The sequence below is a fragment of the Rhamphochromis longiceps genome, linkage group LG20, assembly GCF_057381845.1.
Source record: "Rhamphochromis longiceps isolate RC_006_pf linkage group LG20, R_longiceps_female_GT1.1, whole genome shotgun sequence".
Classification (NCBI taxonomy): Eukaryota; Metazoa; Chordata; class Actinopteri; order Cichliformes; family Cichlidae; genus Rhamphochromis; species Rhamphochromis longiceps.
The window spans coordinates 9,648,395-9,670,161 of NC_140576.1; the positions used below are offsets into that span (position 1 = coordinate 9,648,395).

The 21,767-nt window shown below is 40.2% G+C and overlaps 1 protein-coding gene across 3 annotated transcripts in view; it reads left to right on the forward strand.

The window, feature by feature from the left end:
* The window catches only part of nphp4 (nephronophthisis 4), a 184,374-nt gene extending 175,451 nt beyond the window's left edge, over window positions 1-8,923 (forward strand). For all 3 annotated transcript variants that reach the window (XM_085394895.1, XM_085394896.1, XM_085394897.1), the window contains 4 exons: window positions 174-345; window positions 2,702-2,881; window positions 5,450-5,593; window positions 8,625-8,923. In XM_085394895.1, the coding sequence (XP_085251021.1) occupies window positions 174-345; window positions 2,702-2,881; window positions 5,450-5,593; window positions 8,625-8,765 (637 nt within the window). In that variant the 3' untranslated portion in view covers window positions 8,766-8,923. The remainder of the gene's footprint in view (window positions 1-173; window positions 346-2,701; window positions 2,882-5,449; window positions 5,594-8,624) is intronic.
* The last annotated feature ends 12,844 nt before the right edge of the window (window positions 8,924-21,767 follow it).

The window sequence follows — 21,767 nt, forward strand, 5'->3', positions numbered from 1 at the left end:
TGAGACTGAATTCCTTTCATCTCAGCAGTGTGAGGATGATGTTGATGGCTCTGCTTATTAAAATGCTAGCACAGCCGTAGATCAGCCCTCCTCATCTCTTACCCCGTGCTGCACCGGCTGCATCTCCAGGGGGCCTTAGTTTAATTGTTCTTGATGATGTTTTTCCTCTGTAGTGATAAGTGGATGGCAGCGCCCTCCCAGATCTGGCAGATTTACGTGCACTTCCTGGAGCGTGTGGACGTCAGCTGTGTGACTGGCCAGCGGAGCTGTCAGTCACTCGTTCTGAGGGGAACGCAGGCTATCCGTAAGGTCAAGTGTTTCTCATCACACCCCGGCGAGATTGAGGTACGATTGTCACTAAACGCACTATTTTGAAATAGTAAACAATGTGCACATGTTCTCTGCAGCGTGGGATTCAGGCCTCTATCAAGATTTAAAGATTCATCAAAACTAAAATCAACTCACATGTCTTCTAGTGAAGTCATTATTTTATTAACCTGAGATTAAAAAAAAAAAAAAGTGAAGAAAAATGTTTTAAAGTGGGCTTTTTATGCTCATTTCACACTGCACATTTTTATTCTTAGATTCTACTAAAGCACCTTTGAATGATTCACTCCTCAAAAGACTTTGTATTTACTCTATACCTGGCCTTGGTGCAACCCCTGTGTTCATTTTCTCTCTGAAACAAGCTGTTTTAGCTCCCATCCCCTTTAGTTTAAGTCGCCTTTCTTCTGATTGGCTGTCCGTTACAAAAAAATAATGTAGTAACAACACATTAAAAAAAAAAAAAAAGCAGGTCGGTAAAGCTTCTTTGTGCCACTTGGATCCACTTGTCTAATAGACATAGCCAAACTGACCCTCTTCTGTAGCTCAGATCTTGTGTGCATCACAACCATTGCTGTAGAAAATTGTTGCTTTGTGGCAGATGTGTGAAGTGAAAGAAAAATAACATGTATTTTTGCTTTTTTGGATGACAGCTGCCCTTTAAGTGCTGGAGCATCGTGCTCCTGCTGATGTTGTTCTGACTCTCTGTTAGTCAACTGGATTTTGGATGAGGTCTTGCTTCCCTTAGGCTTTATGTGGGTCCCTTTAGGATCCTGTTGCACTTAATGTTTAAAATTAATTTTTGCACATTGGGCTCATTTAGTTCCATCGGTCCGGTTTTGGTTTTAGACCCACGAAGACCTCTAGTGGAGAGCTCCGTTCAATTCTTTATGAGTCCCAGGAATCTAGTTATTTAATCCAGCGTTCATAGCACTTCAGCTGAATATATAATTCTTGTTTTGAGTCAAGTTGAAAAGAGATCAAGAGCATGCAACCAGCAGTAGTAGTCTGTGGTGATGAACTATGCGTTACACCCTCTCTACCACCCGTACACATTCCCTGTCCTGTTACTCTCTGTTTCCCCCGCCACTTAACATTAGCTTGTGGTTCAGAGACTGGAGCAGCATCTTAGTCATCAAGGGTGCTTGGGTCTGGATGCATTTTTTATATGTGAAAGTGGCATGTTCGAACTAAAATTAGGCTTTTACTGTATTGTGTTCTTTTTCAATTGGACAAAATCCGACTGATGCAGACGACACTCAACATACAGGACAAAAAAAATGCATAAATCTCACTTATCTAAAAAAAAAATGTTGAGGGATTTATTCTTGACAAATGATCTTTTTATCGTGAGCAATTTTGAAGTTGCTCATCTAAAGTGATTTAATGCAAATTGTTCTCTTAGCAGCAAAAGGAAAAAAAATGGAAGCAATTCCTTCCCTTATAATACCTCCAGTTTAAGATTTGAATCATTGTCAAGAACATGCAAATGCAGATTGACAGCATAATAGGTCTTTTTATGGGGTTTCATTTCATTTTATTAGGTTCCCTCGTTACTTCCTGTCTTCATGCCAGATCATGTCGGGACCCAGTTTGATACAATTTGAAAAAAATTAGCAGTGGCTTTTATGCACTCTGAACATGTGAAAATATGCTCCAGGAGTGTCACATTGCCCTCTATTTTTAATAGATTGTTTCTTATTCATAACTGAGTACAAGAGTAGAGGGAGCATGACAATACTTCTTCCTCAGAGTTGGAATAAAAGGGCATTTTATAGCATTCATGGAGAAAAAAAGAGAAGTGATAGACTGTCACAACCACCACGGGTGCATACAGTATGACCCAAACATGTTTTACCTTTAGAAATAGGGTACTGGCTGAAAAAGCGACAGATGTATTTTTTAAAGATTTCGGCGTACGCATGAGCAGCTGCTTTGATCTGACTCGCGGCAGGTTAGCTCACAGTGGAATGCATTGGAGGAGTTCTATAAAGCAGGATAAAGCTCAGCGTCAGTGAATAGCTTTGCTTTTCTCAACAGATTGAAAAGGAGCTGCACAGTAAATCTCATTCCCACATTCTTATTTCTGTCACTTTCCTGCCTCTACTTCTCTCATTTCATTGTCTGCCTCCCCCCTTTTTTTATTGAACCTCATTCACCCTTTCTCTCACCCACTCTCCTTTAATCTGCACACTTCCTTTACCTTCCTCTGACTCTGTTAAGCATCTTTTCCATTAATTCTGTCCCTCTTCCATTTCTTATTAAATGTATCTCTTCTCTTTGAACACTGTCACATTCTTTTTGTCACTTGGTCGACACATTTCTCAGTCCACTTGCCAAACCCAATAAACTTTAATGGCCTTTGCCTTCTTTTTAGGTGGACCCAGCGGGTGTGTTTGTTTTGCCTCCTGCAGCAGTGCAGGAGCTCCAGCTGAAGGTGCAGCCATGGCAGGCTGGCAGCCGCTTTCTGTACGTGAACGCGGTAGATGTGGAGCAGCAGCGGCTGGTCACCGCGTGGCTGCTCTGTCTCAATGTTCACCGTCCTGTGCTGTCCAAGGTAGGACCCTAAAAAAAATCTTGTGTTTTTATCGTTTCCTCATATGGGTATCGGCCATCATTATCCAGTGGGGCACATTTGGCAACCCGGGTTTTTACCCTTTTCTTCACTGTGTCAGCAGCAGCAGCAGCAGCAGCAGCAGCAGCAGAACAGTGTGTTAAATACAGTTCCAGGTGTCTGTTTGAAAGCCAAACACTACAGCACGAAAGCGTCAGATTTGCAGACCTGCTCATCACACCGCTCTGCTGCAAATGTGGTTGATGTGTTAATTAAAGGTCTCCCTTGAACTTGAGCGCTCCCCCTCCCAGTCATTAAAGGACAATGTTTTAATCATTTTTGCACTGCTGTTGGTTAAATAACAAAAAGCATTTCTCTGAAAAAAGCACTAGCTAAAGCTAGAAGCTTGATTCTGCTTAAAGGTAACATGCTAACCCTTCCCAGGCACCTACAGGAGCTCAGTCATTCATCTTTTTCGAAAAGCAGGACAGTGTCTACCAAGCAGCTAGCTGCCTAGCTTGGTAACTTGTACGGCAATAATCTACCACAATATCAATACAATAAAAGTGTTTGTGCCACCTAGTTTTGTCTCACCAGTGTTGTAGAGTATATTTCATTATCAACCTTTTTGGGATTTGGGATTTTCCAACTCTTTGGACTCTCCTGCTCTGTACTCGTAACATTAGCATTGTGAGCACTGTGTGCATTTAGTCAATGACCTAAATTTGCCTTTCAAATGTGTTCCTTATGCAACAGTGTTGCGTTAATAAACTGCATTATGGTTGCCTCTCATTTTATCATCACTTTGTGAAGCTCTAGTGATTTAAAAGGGAACCCCCAATTTTACATAACACTGGGAGTAATACTGCCTATGCGGAAAGAAGATTACCAGCTATCATCTGCAGCTTTCCAGCAGGGGTAACCATTACTAACCTAACACACCACAATCTACCAGCAAACTGGCTTTGGCTCTGAAGGATTCTGGACATGCGTTTGAAGGATATCAGTGTATGAAATAAAAAAAATATTTAAGAGGAAGACAGAAGATTTGACATCATGATTTCATTTTTATAGTACTTGTATTTGTAACAGATTCAATACTTGAATCATCCGGGTACTTCCCAAGGCCAGCTCAACATTCCCAATCCCTTTATAAAGAGCAGCAGACCAGTGCTTAGATCCAATTGTCTTTAATAATGCTCTTCTCTGCCTTTCTCAATCAAATGTCTAATCAATTGACTGTGTACCTAACTGGCTGACTGGATTATGCTTTATGCATTATAGGTAAAGTACTAAATTCTTCTTTTGCCTGTTGTGTACAGAACATATTTTTTATGCACTACACAGCAGAAATATACATTTAATCAAATGAAATCAATTTAAGTTGATCAAATATCCACTTCTCCTAAAATGCTAAACAATCAAGTGATTGACAACAATCACATTTTCTCTGACAACAAAACAAAGAAAATGTAATGCTTAAAGGGTATTGCAGTGGTTATTTATCATCTCACATTGCATAAAGTTATCTTGCTTTAAGTCAGGGATTGCCAAACATTACTTTAAAACCATGAAATAAGCATCTGAAGCCAGTCTTGGCCATAGGATGGCTGCATGTCTTCCCTGTGTGGTGACCTATCTAGGTTGGATTCCCAGCTGTCAAAGAGTGAGAGGCAGGGCACAACCTGGACTGGTTGCCAGTCTATTGTAGGGCTAACACAGAGAGACAGACTCACGTTTACACTTATAGCCAATTTAGAATTGACAGTTAAGCAAATGAGCATGACCTGTGGGTGGAAGCTGGGGTACATGGAGAGGACCCATGTAGGCACAGAAAAAACATGAAAATTCGGCATAGAAAGCCACCAGACAGTTGTTGAATTCAAATCCAGGATCTTCTTGCTGTCAGGTGTATGCCAAACACTGTAGGAAAGTATTTCTTTCAGTGGACATCCCTTTACAGATGCTCATTAGTGGTAGTGGTAGTGTAGTGGTTAACACATTTGCATTAAATGCAAAAGATCCCTGGTTTGAGATTGGCAGGAACACAAACCCAGCTTTAAGGGGTCATAGGCTAGCGTACTCTTAGTGCCAGTACCAAGACTGGATAAAAGTGAGGGAAGCACCAGGTGTAAAATCTGTGCCAAATGAAACATGCGGATCCATCCACTGTGGCCGCTGTACAAATGCTCATTACACCAGTTCACAGGCAGCCAGCTTATCCTGCCAGCTTTGTACCATTACTTTGAAGTATCAAATCACATTCAGATCACACTTACAAACTGTTCAAGTTCATTTACTCTTGCAGTTTCACTGTAGGCAGCCATGGGCTTCCTTTTGTTGGATACTTCATCAAATCATCTGGTGCACTTGGATGAATCCTGCAGTTTTCTCAGCTCTTGTTTTCAGACATTTCAATCCCTCCCTCATTCCTCTGTGCCCAAGAAGGTTTGATGCTATAACACGTGTGTGTGTGTGTGTGTGTGTGTGTGTGTGTGTGTGTGTGTGTGTGTGTGTGTGTGTGTGTGTGTGTGTGTGTGTGTGTGTGTGTGTGTGTGTGTGTATTTGCAGGCTTTTGAAGTATGCGTTCCAGTTGGCGGTGGACGTGGCAGTTCCAGAAAAATCACCTACACCAATCCGTACACCAGCAGCCGTACATTCCTGCTTCGCTCTGACCATCCAGATCTGCTCCAGTTCAAAGAGGATAAATTCCAGGTAAAATGAGACTGGAGGCCGTCCACGTCTCTTACCCCCATTAAGAGTAAAATCAATACTTTAATTAGTGACTAGAAGGAAAGAACCCTCCTCCTTAACAAAAGCTGCTCAGATAGTTTTGTTTCACGGAGTAATGGTACATATGTTGCTATGATGGTGTAACTGATGTCAATAACATTAGCTTTAACCAGCGGTGCTACTGACCACGTATAATCTGACACACTTTGACTAAAACGAAACTCTTTTTGACAGATTTTAGAAAAAAACTAGGCTAAAGTGCTTCCTGTGTGTCTAAGCAGTTAAGTCTTCTGACATTCTGATGGAGATTTCATCTACAGCCGATATGATGGAGCTGCCGTGTAGGAGGCAAGCGGTTAGATATTATTGTACTGGATCTTTTTCCCCAAGTTTCTTCTGGAGATTTTAGCCTGGTATCAGGCCCTGTCATCAGCTTTCATGCCCTCCCAGTCAAAATTATAAATGGGTTATGGCATAACAACGCTACTGTTTTGACCAAAAGGCTTATTGTAGAAAATATGAGTGTATGAGTCGTGAATATACAAAGCAATACTGTTGACTTTCTTGTCATCCTGACAGGTGAGTACAAGACATCAATAATTTCTAGTCTTTTATGTTGACTGCTCATTCCTCCGTAAATGGCTTCCTTGTCGGCTTTCAGAACTGAATGCAAAGAATATTACAAAGTCATTAGTGCTGCTGTTTTATTATTGTGCGGTCAGCCTCAGTGTCTCTAAAAGCTGATTTGCTCACATTCAGACATGAAACACTGCTGTCATTGCCTTTAATTTAGTGAGGTGTGATAAAATGCTAAAACAAATGAGAAACTATCATTTTAAATTAAGAAATAAATGAATGAGAGGCGAGGGGAGCCTGTTTTCACATAAACTATTAAAGAGTCTCATTGTTGTTGGCCAGAAGACACTGCATCAATTAGACAGGGAGGGTGAGCCAAGTGAAAAACAGCCCATTGTTTTTTCCATCTTGTCAGTGAAGCTCCAGGTGTCTTATAAAGAATTTACCATGCCTGTGGCATTAGGCAAATGTGGAGACACTTTTCTCTTTTTTGACATAACTACCTCACTGTGATAAAACCAGCTGTCAGGAGGAAAGGCGAAGCAGAGATCAATACTGCCATGCTTGTGGGAAAGATTACAGCATAAATCCCTTAAATTGACCCATATTTCTGTTGTTGGCTATTACAGAGAGTAGAAGGAAATATTTCTGGTCAATCTACAGTAGTGAGAAAGTAACAAAAAAACACCTGTTAAAGATCTACCTCACTGTGATGCCTGAACAGAAAAACAATCACAACATACAAATAAAAAATTCTAATACTAGACTTTCCACAGAGGCAGTCAGGAGGTTAGAACAACTGGTGCTTCCTCATTTAATAATTGTGTTTTAGACATGCCTGAAAAGGAGATGCCCACAGCGATGATAAGCATTAAAACAGTGTGGATAACCATTTGCTCCATATATGGGTCATTTTTGTCCTGAGAAATGTTTTCATTTTTGAGTCAGATCAGTAAAATACCTTCAAATCTAACTGAAATACACTCTGTTTATTATCTAATTACTGCATGGAAGAAGGAAACTAATTGGATACTGAAATGAGGTCACCGGAGTCACAAAACATGCGATTAAACACTTAGATGCGTATTTCCATGTGAAAGAACCAGAGCTCACTATTTTTGCATGGCAGTTGTATTTAATTTGTAAAGTAGGTTCTCTGTATATCTTAGGAGGTAAGGGAACAATCAATACAGAACAGTATCACAATATTGTGCATTGCAACGTTGTATTGATACACAGATACCAAATAAATTGTATTAAAGAAGTTAAAGCATAAAAAACAGCTGAACAACTTCTGGTGTCTAAATGTTGCCTAGAGCCTAAGATTAATCACAAGGCGATACCTGGGTCACCTGATAGGAGGTGACCTTTCTGCAAACAGTCGCAGTCTGACCTGGGCTGGCTGCAGTCACTCTCAGAGAGATTGTTGAAGGTTTGCAAATAATTGCTGTCTCATTTATAAATGCTCAGGTTTCCAAACATGTTGCCATCAGTCTGAATTGAGGGGATTCATTTCAACTGGCTGCCAGCTGGTAATAATCTGGTTATATTCATATAGAACGGTTGCTGGCGTAATAAGTAAATAGAATTATGTTAAATGTGAATTTCTGTCTATGTAGACAGCAACAGATATGTGATTTTCAACAATTTCTTACAACTATTTGTTGTACTATCAGTAACTCACAATATATATTATTGCAGTATATTGCAATAATATATATTGTGAGTGAAGTATTGTGATAATATTGTATTGTGAGATGTCACCTTTGGTATATATTGGTTTCAGTTTTTTAAATGTGTTGTAGGATACGTATTTTTTCACTCTGAGGCATTGTCTTCATCTCAGAAGAATGAGTGGGGGTTTACATTCAGAAGTCTGGCTCTGTTACCGTGGCTACATGAGCACAGTGAAGTATATATGGTTAATCTAGTGTAAATGATCTAGTCTAGAAAAAGGGAGTCACATCTATAACTGGTTTACAGCTCTAATAATGTTAACAGATAACATCAGACAGTGTTATTGATCCCTGTCAGGAAAGTCATTTAACCCATCCTAAGCATTAGGAGCAGCAGGCGGCCACAGCGTAGCACCTGGGGACCAGCGGCTAGTTAAACCCAGAGCTATGGTCCAGGGCACACCGATGGAATTAACAGCATGTTTTTGATCGTGGGAGAAAGCAGAGCAAGCACAGGAAGCCATGTCAGTTGCTGTGAGGCAACAGTGCTAACCACTGAGACACCGTGCTGCCAAATCGGTCTCAGTGACTGCCATTTATTCAGGGTTTTTATCTTGGGGCAGATCTTTGTGAACAATGCAGTTCAAAACAAAAATGATGGATTTATTATTAAACGTGTGAATGGGCAGACAGGTCAGCTTTAATAAGAAAAAAAAGATAAAGATCTAAATAAAATTATGTGTTATTTTTACTATGTTCAGATTGGAGGGGGAGAGAGTTACACCATTGGACTGCGGTTTGCCACGAGCCAGAGTCCCGGATCAGTGGACATCCTGGTCTACGTGAACAACCTGGAGGAGAAGACGGAGGAGACGTTCTGTGTGAAAGTAAACTATTCATGAAGTGAAAGTTGTTTGAAAAAACAAGTAGAAACTTCAGTGGAAATGTTGACTGTGCTGTACTTTGTAATATACTTTAAGAGTGTGAAAGAAACTGAAACTTTCCTGGCTCTTTTGTCATTTTGTATTAGATTATTCTTCAAGAAAATAAAACTTTGCAACACTGAGTGTTTTTCAGTCTTCTCATACAAACTGGTTTATTCTGGACTGCGTGACCAAGAAGTCTGAATGAAATTTGTTACAATAAAATGAGGTCACGTTGCAGGAATCAAACATGTTGAATAGAATCGCCAGCTTCCTTTCTAAACAAAACAAAACAAAACTGACTAGAAAAGCTTTATTTGCTAAATTATGCACTAAACTTAAAAGTACTGGGAGCTATAAACTGGGTGCAAAGCAGCCTGAAAAGTAGTAAATGATGTTGTAAATTTGCTTTGTTTCATAATCAGCAAAGTAATGCATGCAATCTGCAATTAAGGTGTCAAGGTTGATTCCCACTAGTGAGCTGTCCTCATCCAAAAAGCCTGTCAGTTCAACCCCAGCCATCCGAAGGTGGGCCGAGGGTGAAAGCAATAACATTTTATCGACTTTAATTACCCAGCAAACCCACTTGAATGCCACTTGATGGCCGAGTTTTAATCTAAGACAAAACTGCACTCCTCGTCCCCTCACCTCCCAAACAACTTCTCCTCATCACTGGCATTATTAGAAACAGCGCCGTAATGAAGTATGATTTTCCAGCGAGGCGCACATCTCTTCACATCGCCCTCATTAACACCAGCACCCTTTTAAACCCTTCATGCTCTCCCTCCTGCTTGTTCTGCCATGTCTCTCTCTATTGGAGGTGCTGAGAGGGAGAGAGAGAGAGAGAGAGAGGAGGACCGGAGACGGAGAGAAGGCTGTGCATATTGTGTTATGTAACAGAGTTACACAATCCCTCCACCCTCTGCACCCCCCTCCATACTTCCTTCATCCTTGCTTTCTCTCTCATTAGAATGCAGGCTGCAAAGTAAGCCTCACCAGCGCGGCAAAGCCTAATAAAACGAAGACAGCAGCCAAGCCTAGTGCACTTCATCTTTACCTTCTCAAAGCAAAAAAAAAAACAAAAACCCAAAAACATCCTTTGTGTATTATGCATTTCATGTTAATATGGTCACAGCTTACAAATATACACATTTAAGGCTGTGTAACCACCGACATGGATGGGTTCCTATATTTAATTAAAGTTTGCCTTAATACAAAAGCTAAATGCCATACGGACGAGGTGCTGGCTGGTGCACACGTTCCTCCTGTTTCATGCTGAAATTTTGAGAGACTAGAAATTGAGTCCATTCTGTGTCGATGCATTCAAAAGTTCATCTGAGGCTAACGTGCGACCGGCCGTCTGATCTGCCCCATAAATGAACCACTGACTTAATCAGAAATTATTTAATCAGATTTTATTCAACATAACATCAGATTTTTCCTCAAAAAGAAAAAAAAAACAAAAAAACGTGCCAATTTTGTTTTGTTTTGCTCTAACCAATCAGTGGATTCCTTCCACATGCACAGCTGCACACCATCCCATGTAGAGGCTTTAAAACCCAACCCTATCCCTTAAATGGCGAGGCAAGTGACTTCAGTTTTCCATTCACTGCCCTCACAGCGGGTGTCTGTTGGTGAGCTGTCCCACGTGTCTCTGCCTGTGCGTGGAAAAGATTTCCTCCTCCCATCCATCCTAATCTGGCACAAAATAGTGCATAGCATCTCCGATAGGAATGGGGTGGTGTTTTCTGTTTGTGTGAAAGTGTGGAAAAGAAAAAAACAAAACCCTTCCCTCTGTTGGTTTTAATGCCTGGATCCTGGTTGGTGCAGCAGGCCCTTCGGTGTGAGCTGCATGGCTGTTCTCTGAGCGTGGGGCAGAGCTGCACTGACACCTTATTAGTGGTGCCAGTCCAGTTGTTGTCAGTTCCTCCTGAAGGAGCACAGACACCCGCCACAACAACTCACACTGTCTGCTCACCTTGTTAGTGTGGTTAGACGGGTCCTGTCTTGCTGCCCGAAGTCAAGGCTGCCTTGATGGTTTGCTGGGTGGAAGTGTGCTCATTGTTGCCCTGATTTAGGAAAAAAGGGTGGGGAGAAAAAAGCAGGCCTACCTGCTGGTGCATGTCTCTGTGTTAGTGTGGTCTTTTGTGAATGTGTGCGTGTGTAGGTGCCTGGCCTGAGCCAAGTAAGTGGGTGCATGTCTGTGAAAGCATACAGCGACGCAGGTATCAAAGAGCTTTGTAACTGAAGGAATATGCAACCTAGCAACAAGCCCTCCTCCTCATGTACACCGCTGGTTTGGATCGGCACTCGTGCAGCGGCGAGAAGAGTTTGTTATTATTACTGCGGTTCACTTGAAACGGAAAACACACACATTACAGCAAAGGAGCTAATGATGGTTTTTCCCTACTGGGGGGAAAAAAGAAATACTGCAATAAAGAAAATTCAAAGATTCACTTCTTCCCACACCTGGATGAACGATGCCACGGCAGTTTTTTGGTTTTTTGTAGCTGTGAAAGGCAAAACGTCTGCTGTGGCATCACTGATTGGGGTGTGGCTCGAACTGCACGAATTTTGAAGCTTTCAAGCAGCAGGCTTGAAGTGCTTTTGACATGGGGATTTATGTAAACAGTCGAGGTTCTTTAATAAACATGAAATTGTGACATGAGGTGCAAGAAGGAGCTCTTAATGAACTGAAATTCAGTTACCTCATTACTCGTCTCAGCAGGACCCTCCCTCAGCCATGACTGCTGAGCACAGAGGGAACATGATTTTCTGAGGGAGCAGACGCTGTTCCTGCCACTGCAAACCTGGATCTGTCCAAATTCAAGACAGTTCTCAGTAGATGGCAGCCTTACACATACAGCTCAGTTGTTTTGCCATTCTTCCTTTCCTCTGAGGCTTTAGTGAATTCAAGAGCTTGTATAAGACTCCCCCCATTCTGATATCATGAAACACAAATAAACCAGCATGTATAACCTTTTAGTTATTTAAAAAAAATAGATCAATCACGTTTGTTCTCTTTACTTATCTGTGTGAAACCTTTACAATCAGTCCATCGAATTTCATATAGAGATAGGTCAGAATTGACTTACCAGAGAGTTAATCAATAGGGGAGAATTTCCTTGCAATGGGTGCCATTAACCTGATAGTCCAGAATGAATATGGACTTTAACGGGTTTCATAAAAGGTCATTTTCCTCACTTTTTTAGTAGAATGAAGAATGAAGAATAAAGAATAGAGAACCTTGAACGGGTTACAACTAGAGATGGACCTATCCGATATTAGGTATCGGTCCGATACTGACGTAAATTACTGGATCGGATATCAGAGAGAAATAAAAAATGTAATCCGATCCATTAAATTAAAAAAAAAAAAGCACCTCACAAAACTTGCGACATGGCGTAACTCGGCTCATAACCGCAGCATGTAGGAGCAGTGTGCTCACGTGATAGAGCGGCGGTGTGTATTTGTGCTACCAAACCAGCATTTCATCTCCGATGAAGTTATCCCAGAGAGAAGTAAAGCAAGTGTGTAAGTTCATCTCTGAATGTTTGTAAAGCATTCCTGCGTTAAGCTTAACAACCGATATATGGAGCGACTGCCTCTTCTTGCTGCTACTTCAATCATGAAACTGATCAATGATCAGCTGATCGGCTTTTCTGTCACGAGTCCGTCTCTCTTGTTTGTTTATCGCCCACTTCGCGCCAGAAAGAGGAAACCAGCGGCTGAACAGCAGCAGCACGTTTAACCTTGATAAGCTGTTGTTAGAATTGATTTAATATTACTTTCTAGACCAGGATCCTTTTCTAAGCAGCTGACTGCTGGTAACTGTGCAGGGGCGGATCTAGCAAAGTTTAGCCAGGGGGGCCGACAGGGCATGAACAGGGAAAAGGGAGCACAAAGACATACTTTTTTTTCTTATTCTCATTTAAAATGTCTAGTTTTTAATAATGAATTATCTGAATCTTACACCCAAAGTTTTAATCTTATGTAAAATATATAGAAGTCCATTACTGTATATAGTAACTGCTAAGTCTAATATACCCTAGTAAGCTATAGTACTTTTTCCTTTGGGAAGGTACCATCTGTGCAGTCTGCAATTCTGTAGAAGAAAGATGTTGAATCTATTTAATTATTCTTGAAAAATAAATTATTTCTGTGCATTTTTTTCCCCACACTGCATCAAATTAAAGTTGATTACGTCGATTAAGCATCATGAGGTGGGGGGTGGTTCCCTATTTTCTTTGCTGGGAGTTTGCAACCCTATTAGTTAGGTTGCTTAATATTTCTGCGAAGTACTCTTTAAAATACCAGAATAGGAAGGATGGAGTAAGTTTAAGTTTATTAGATTGATCAGTATTGCTGAACTATGAATTATTTTACAGGTATAACAGAATCTCTTTAGTGTTGTTGTTTATTTAAACTTGAGTGTGAACTTATACAAAATGCAGCAAAATATTTAAAAAACAGTTTTATTGATTTAAAAACACACTATATCGGATTCATATCGGAATCGGCAGATATCCAAATTTATGATATCGGTATCGGACATAAAAAAGTGGTATCGTGCCATCTCTAGTTACAACAGTGAATAAAGTTCTATAAGTACTAGATAAACAAGCAGAAAGTGTTTAGCATTAGCCACCTAATACCCGTCACCCACCAGAACCCCAGTCATTTTGATTATATAGCTTTTAATACACATATGGTTTTCTTTGATTTAGCTCTCAATGTTTATTATAATTAACTGGTGCCATTATGAGTCTTTAATTTACCAAACACCATAGCAAAATGCTAGCACTTTGTGAAGAAAATTACCGTCATTATACTAAATAAAAAAGGAAATGGGATTATTTTTGTAGCTTTTATATTTCAATTCTGATATTCTGAAATATTTTTTTCAAAACTAAAATAAAACACAGTAGTGTGAAAAAGAAAACTGAGTACACCTCATGATTCAGTAGCTTGTAAAACCAAATGCATGACTGTTTGACTTTTTCAGACACACGGTTGTGGCCCACTCATCTTTACTGCAGGCATTCGTTCATGCACAGCTCTTTTAAGATATACTGCGGCAGGATTTCTTTTTTTAGTCATTTTGCTGTAGATTTTCTTTTGTGCTTTGGATCCTTGTCCTGGTGCTTCAGCCAAGCTTCAGCTGTAGCAAAGCTGGCCTCTTAAACAAGCCCAAATCATGACTGCTGTCCACCGTGTTCGACAGTTGGTATCAAGCATGTGTGTCTGGTTTTCGCCAAAAGTGGAGCTGTGGATAGTAGCCCAACATCTTCTTGTGTGTTCAAAGCATATTGTTGCAGAGGTCTTGTGGTTTGTTGAGATGTAAGTTTACAAACCTAAGCTGCATTGCCAATTTCTTTTTAGAGAAGAGGCTTCTGAACAGGTGCTCACTTATTAGTGATCAGTTAATCAAGTGTATTTGATTAGTAGCACCTGTGCGCTACTTAAACTCATCCCTAACCCTGGAAACGGTACAAGGGTGTACTTCTGTGAAATGGCTTTTATAATAAGTGAATAGATTTGCATAAATTCTACACTGTAAATAAAATGGGGACTTAGACAAAGTTTCTCTCCTTCTCCTCTCTGTGGACTTGATGTGATGCTGCTCTGATGTGTAAGTGGATCAGCTGTGACTTATATATTGTATTAGCCTGGCTCCATTTTCAAATGTGTTGACCACCAAAAATAGGACTGGTCTTGTTTCTTTAATTAGTAGTTATAAGTGGGACTAAAAATGTTACATTTGATAAATAGGACAGCTTTAAGCTACTTTCTGTGCCCTGGGAACATAACCATGCTTAAAAGAAGTCAAGAGAAATGATCAGAAATCTCTGGAAGAAACAAGAACAAACTACAAAGTAATATCCAAAAGTTTTGTGGAATGATAACTTTGCACTTCTTAAACCTTTATTGCAACGAGTTTTATTTTATGCATTTAATCTTTGAGATTAAAAATGCAATTATGTAAAGTTGCATAAATTAGTAGCACACACAGACACATACATCAGTTAAGCAAAGTCAATAAAAATAAAACTGAAACAACTCAAATATATACACTTCACTGTAGACAAAACAACAACAACAAATACCTTGGTAAAGGTAACTTGTAAGTGGAGGTTTTCTGAATGAAATATTCACCTGTGTGTTACATTTCAACTGGTGGTTCACACCTGTTGCTGTATATAGTCTTTGTGATCTTGCTGTTCATGCATGGATGCATCATTTTTGACAATTAGTGCAGAGTAAGAGCAGAATTTCTCTCATCAAATGAGGTAAAGGCTTTAACCTGCTCTACCTGTGACTCAAAGTGGCCACGCCCCTATCTTTAGCTCCAAAGATTCAAGATTGAGTTTCAAACATCTGTAACACACAGATTCTAGGTCTGACCAACTGTCTCAGCCGTGGGCAACAGTTGACCAACGAACCGATGAAATTCTAAAGGATAATTTATTAGAACAAAAATAAAAAAAATGAAAGGATAAAATAGTCCCATGTCCCACTTGCAAAAGGGATAAAACACACAGTACAAGTCAGATGTACTTTACATGTTGACCACTTTAACAGGGATCAGCAGTTGTCCTCCAAGACCCACCACCCTGTAAGTAGAAGGCAAGTAATCAGCGTCAGCAACCCAACTCTGCCTTTTGGCTGCAGCATATAGGGCCTGGCCTGCACAGAGAGCAAAATATCACCATGTCTTCATTAAACAATTAACAGAGCAGCAAACTATCCATCATTAACATATTTAAATCAAGTCATCTTAGATCTGGCCATATAACTTGCACAGAGTGACAAAATATCACAGCAGGGTTTGGGCTAGTAAGTAGACTAGAGTATCAGCACAATCAAATACACCTGCCTTCAATTAATCCAACCCCATCGCAGCCATTGGCTCACAGCAAATGTAACACACAAAACCATTCCCAAACCAGTGCCAACTTCCCACAACAAACATGGAGATGAACTGTTACTGGCAACATTAGGCTACAATGTCACACATGTTCTGCCCTCATGATTGTTGTGAAGGGGTAAACATGCTTGTGTCTATTGGGGATTTTCACACACGGATCTACTGCAGTTGACTTGTTTCCTTAACCAGCCAAGAGTGGCCACCTCAGTGCAGTGCAGCTGTTGATGTAGCTGCTTGCTCTCTTGTTGGTACCCGAGCAGTTCTGTGACTATTTCACGACCTGACCAAAATTTGAACTCGGCTGTAACTATCACAGTTTTATTAGCACACAAATAAAGCACATTTGATTTAAATCATCCCTCAGTCATTCTTCCAGCACCACTCTCGGAGCAAACTTATCAGATTGTTGTTTGTTTCATGCACGGCTAGTGTTGGCCTGTCCCTCGAGCAACCCCTTTGACTAATTTTATCTGATAATATAAAAAGACAAACATTTTCTTTTCCTCAGCTGCCGGGTCGATGTTTTAACTAACACTGATTGTTCACCGAGGAAGATGGGGGCAAGGGTATTTTAAGGCCATTTAAGTGCGAGGAGATATGTTGATGGGCGTGTTGCTACAGGGTGGAGATAAAAGAGAAAACACAAAACAGTGAGCAAGAGTTTATTAAATGTCAAGAAACCACATAGAGGTTCATAGTTTGTATTTTGATGCCTGATGCTTCACCATCAATCATTCATGTCAGCCCTGGCAAGGTAAGAAGCATTTATGCAATAGAGGCTGGTAGCCTACTTGGTATGAATATTTGCTTGGATTTTTATTAGTAACCATGGCACTGCATTTTGCTACAGCTCAAGTCTTTTTGACCTGCACCCTCTGCTGCAGGACCTCCTGCTGTGGTAATTCAGAGATGTCGTAGAGGGGAATGAGAAATTACGTTTTTTTTTAGTCACATAGCTTCTTTTGGTGGCACTTGACAGGACACATCAGTAGGAAAAAATATATGAAAACTCATTTTGGATTACAAATCATACAGTACCATTTCAAACAGGTCTATCACGGTGTTGTATATTTCTATGGCTCTTTATACAGTAAGTGTGTACTGCAGGTAGCACTAATGATAAGTGGCTAAACGAATGAAATGATGTACAGTATTGTGCAAAAATGTTGAGCCGCCCCTCATTTCTTTATATGATGCTCTTGATCAATAGGTCTCCAGGTTTTCTGAAGGTCTTTCAGGGTTTTCTTCCTTAAAACTGATCTTTGAATCACTCAAGAGTTGAACCACTGACAGCTTAGCAAAGAGCCAATTTTAAACTGTATCTTTTTTATTTGCAGTCTGTCACTAAAACATAATTTGTTCCACTTTATTTAGTTGAACCTACACATAATAATAATAACGATTATAAAATACCAAAGTATCAATGAACAGTATCTGAAAGTCACACACTTAAAAATAGTAAAATATCCAGATCTGACTCCATTTATCCATTTATTGTTCACTGAAGCCTCATCAGAAATAGCCTGAGTAGAAGGGAAACAGGGAGAGACGTCTGAGGTATGCCACGTTACACGAGAACTGGACTGAAAGTCAGTGTCAGCAGGTCTTATTGAGGTGATCAATCAGCATTTGATCAAATAAGAGTTCAGACTGTGTTGAAGAATACAGCTGGTGGTACCAAATACTCGCTAAAAACAACCTAAACAGCTCAGTTTTTACTTTATTCGTTGCTTCTTTGTTTGACTTTGTTTCCCCGTGTGTTTGTACATATTTCACCTATTTTCCTTGCGAAATTTATCTCAAGAGCTTGAATCAGAAGGCTGGTGGTTTGATTCCTGTAGTTTTTGGGCAAGAGAAAAAAGTGCTTGTATGTATGTGTGTGTGGTTGGGCGAATGAGAATTGTAGTAGAATAGAGCTTTGAGTGCCCAAATTGAGTAGATAAGCAGGACACAAGTACCAGTCCACGTATCAAATCGGGATGACTGGAGACTTTTGCACAGTACTATACTTATAAGGAGACATATCCTCTATTAACTGGGTCAGTGGTTCGTTAATGGTAGTAGTCACCTCTACAGTAAGTCTCCTTGAACACTTTGTCAACCGTATCTGCTCCTGCGCTGTTGATGACTTTGAGCTGGATCGTCAGCTAAAAACCAAAATTGAGGCTGTAAATTAGCTCAAGTAAAGAAAAGAAAAAAGAAAAAAGCAGAGCTACGCCGACTGCTGTTGAGGAGTGGGAGGAAAAGTAGATTGAAAGCTGTGCTAAATGCATTGATTTTTTTTCTTAGTCCTTCTGGCTTAAGAGAAGAGAACATTTTCCATTCCCAGCTGTCTGCCTTGGATGTTGGCTAACAATAATTCCTGTAGACCATTAAAGGAAGTTTCCTGTGGGTGTATCGGATAATAAACCATAGATGTATTGTGGGCCAGTGCCCCCTTAAAGATTTTATGACAGAAGCAGTTACATAAAGTGAATGACGATGCGAAATTGAGGACTGGGCAATGGGACTTTCAAGTGTCCTCGTGTATCCTATCCGCGGGGATTCAAATATGTGTATTTTTCTGCAGTGGTCTAGGAATGAGACCACCGCAGTTTGATGGACTGCCGCAGCGTGGGGCATTCTTACTGCAGCACATCAGAAAAGGTAGAAAGGGAATTGCAAGAATCTGCAGATAGAAATATGCTCCTTGGGATACTACATTTTGGGCCTTGTTAAATGAAAGGTCTGAATCAAAGGTAACACTGAAACTTTAACATATTTCCCTTTCATAGCTGCACAGCCACCAGCAGTAAATGAGAGGTCTGATCCAAATGAGTGGATGTCTTTCTGCATGGCACTAAAATGTTGCAGTGTTAAGGGAATGTAGTTTCCCCACCTGCTCTGATATAAACCAGAAGGTGCCGTCTCAAACTCTGTGTTGAAATCAAAGAGCAGTGATCCACTATAGAAGCAGAGAGATGATCTCTGCATGCTACAGGCTTCTTCGATTTTATTCTGAGGCCAGCCCCACTATGGGTGCCTGAACCAGTGTGTTTGATCATAAAAGACTCATCGCAGGTCATATTACTCTTTGATTTGTTGCAAAGAGAAGTCTTGATGGAAATGTTTTTGCAGTAGCAGTTCAGTAATGATTACTACAAATCTGTAGTAATACTGATAGGAGCATAAAGTTGTGGTTGCAGCGAACCCCTGCTGTGGCTAACTCTGTGCTCGGATGTTTTTGAAGAGAAAGGAGAAAGAGGCGCAACCTCTACAGCGGACGCACATCAAAGAGGGATCTGTCTTCAAATATGAATTTTTGCTTTTGTTTTCTGGATATTTTTATGGAATTCTCTTTAAAATGTTGGATTAAACATCAAAAAGTATGGGCACCCTGCAAAGTCATTGCTTATTAATCCCTTTTTTTTTGTCAGATATCACAGCTTGCAAACATTTTTTTTTTGTAGATACCTCAAGGCTTTGACTTTGGAGGTTTTTCACCAATTCATTCTTGCAGATCTCTTCAAGTTTTAAAATGTTTCCCAACTTTTCTCAGGCTAGCACAAAAAAGCAAATATCTGCTTACATATTTTAAAGGATTTTCGAGTGAGGGGTGCACTTGCTTCCTGATAAACTTTTTCTATTTGCACCCAGAGGTTGGTTGATATCCTGTGCGAGGATTTCTTCTTTCCATCTGTCCACTGTTTCTAGCTGTCACACAACCCCAAAGCACAGCATTGCTACCCCTCGCTTAGTAGTAGGAACAGTGTTCTTTCTCCAAGCTTGTGGTGACAGGGGCCAAGGTGCCTAATATCAGCTTCAGCAGACAGATGGCACTTTGAACAGTGTAGATGTTGACTTTAATGCCTCTTCCTGCTTTGTGGGTGTCTATAAGTTTCTTTTTCACATCACCAGTTAGTTGTTAGAAGTCCACAGATGACCACAGAGTTACTTAGGAGTTATTTTAAGAGAATTGTTTTTATTTTTCACCCCAACTTCTCCACTGCATTGATTCCACGTCTAAATCACAATTTAACCCACGGTTGTTTTTACTTACTTCTATCATTTTCACAACAACACGCTTTTCCAAGTTTCCTCAGCACGATCCCTCCTCCAACACTTATTTTAGTTTTTCTCTTGTTGGATAGTGAGTTGCTACACCTACTGGCTCTGCAGCCTACAGTTTGCTATTTGGCGTTGCCTTCATTTCTGGATACCGAAAAAAGCAAAAAAGCTTAGCCTCATCAAAATTCACCAAGAATTCTAAGCTGAAGAAGACCCACAGTGGAGTGCTGATGATCACCACCAACAGCCACCTCTGCAGTGACTGCAGTACACTGTAAGTTTTAGAAACTTTCACTGGAGACAAATGAGATCCCATATGGAAAAGAAATAGTAAAAACATATATGATTTACTCATGAAAGTGGCCACTTTCTCATTACTTTCATATATTTTTTTTAGTAAGTATACAAAACATACAAGTTTCATTATATAATTTTCCAAGGGATCTTATATGTGTTTTCACTCTTGTATACTTTTCATACAAGTTTCACACAAGACAGATACAAACTTTATAAGATTTATATATATCTTTTCCATATGGGATAGGAGGATAAGCCCCTGATACTGGTGAACGGGCCGAGCCCACTCGCCTCCTCTGAGGACTTCATGCTTTCTTCCTGGCGACATTTGGTGCACTGCTGTGGATACTGTTTTACTGTCTGCAGCAGTATTGCTATGACAAGAAATTACTGCTTGTACGTTAGATTTTTTTTTTGTTAGTTGCTGGAATCCAAAACAAACTTCATCTTGTGTTAAATGTTTACAAAACTGATCACACCAAAGAAACAGCCACAAAGTTAAGGAAATATTTACCATCGACAGTGGAGGTTAAAACCTACTCTTCTGATGTACAGAAGCAAAAATTTAAAAAAGCTTCTGGCATTTCAGAGCTTTCGCTTTCTCATCATTTTGGAAGCTAATTTATGCATTTTGAAACATTTTGGTTTTTGATATTTTGGCTGCTTTTTGAGCAATTTTAAAAAATATTGTTACATAAACCAAGAACGCAGTTATTTGTGCTTTGAACAGGCTTGGACTGTTTCATAACCAGTGTAGAATTCACAATTTCCCTTTCACCAGGGAACATTGTATCTGTAAGGTCACAGACAATGTCACATTGCCTTAACTGATGTTGCCTGGCAACAAGAAGAAGACCCCCTTCAAAAACTGAGACCGCTGTTCATTTGAACTTCAACCTTCAGCGGCACTGGACTTCCTTGAGTTTCCGACAACACCACCCGGCAATTCTGAAGGAGATTGCATCATCACAGCCTTTCATCCAAAGCAGCCAGAGATTCCCAGATTTATACGAGACAATATGCGCAGTTTTATTCAGAGAGGCATATTTGAAAGGGTTAGCAAAACCAGGTTTTCAACACTAATAAAGTTATTACTCATATAACTGCCTTTTTCAATTAGAGCACCCTGGAAGGTCAAGCAAATTGAATTACAAGCAGCAGGGCATTTCAGAAGCTTGTATTTTCATTACCAAGCCTTTTAGAGAAAACACACAAGGGTCCTCTGACTGAGTTTTCCTGCAATCAAATTGAAATGAAATGGATTGATGCAGTTAAGGTGAAATTATTCAATCTGATGCAGATACAAACTGCTCAAACGGTAAAGGGGATTTAAATTACTTAAGTGTTAGCCTGTTATGAATTTTAAATGGGAAATCATGTCCCATTTCCTGGGTTTAATCAAGGCTCTTTGAAAATCAGCCACCGGATTTCTGGTTTAATGTACTAACGGTTAAAAAGGAGAGAGAGAGAGGGGAAATGAAATATGGAGTCCTGATTGGGTGTCACGGTGCACTTTCTGTCTGTCAGCAGAATAGCCTGGCATAATTAAGAAAGGCAGCACAACGGAGGTTGGGAGTACTGTGTTCAAAGCCAAGAGTTTTAGTCCTTTCTTCTTTTTTTTCCTTCGGCTTATTGGAGGAATATCCGCCTTGCTTTTAACCACTGCACATCAGAGTGCGCTGCCACTTAGCAAGCCTGGGATGTACAGA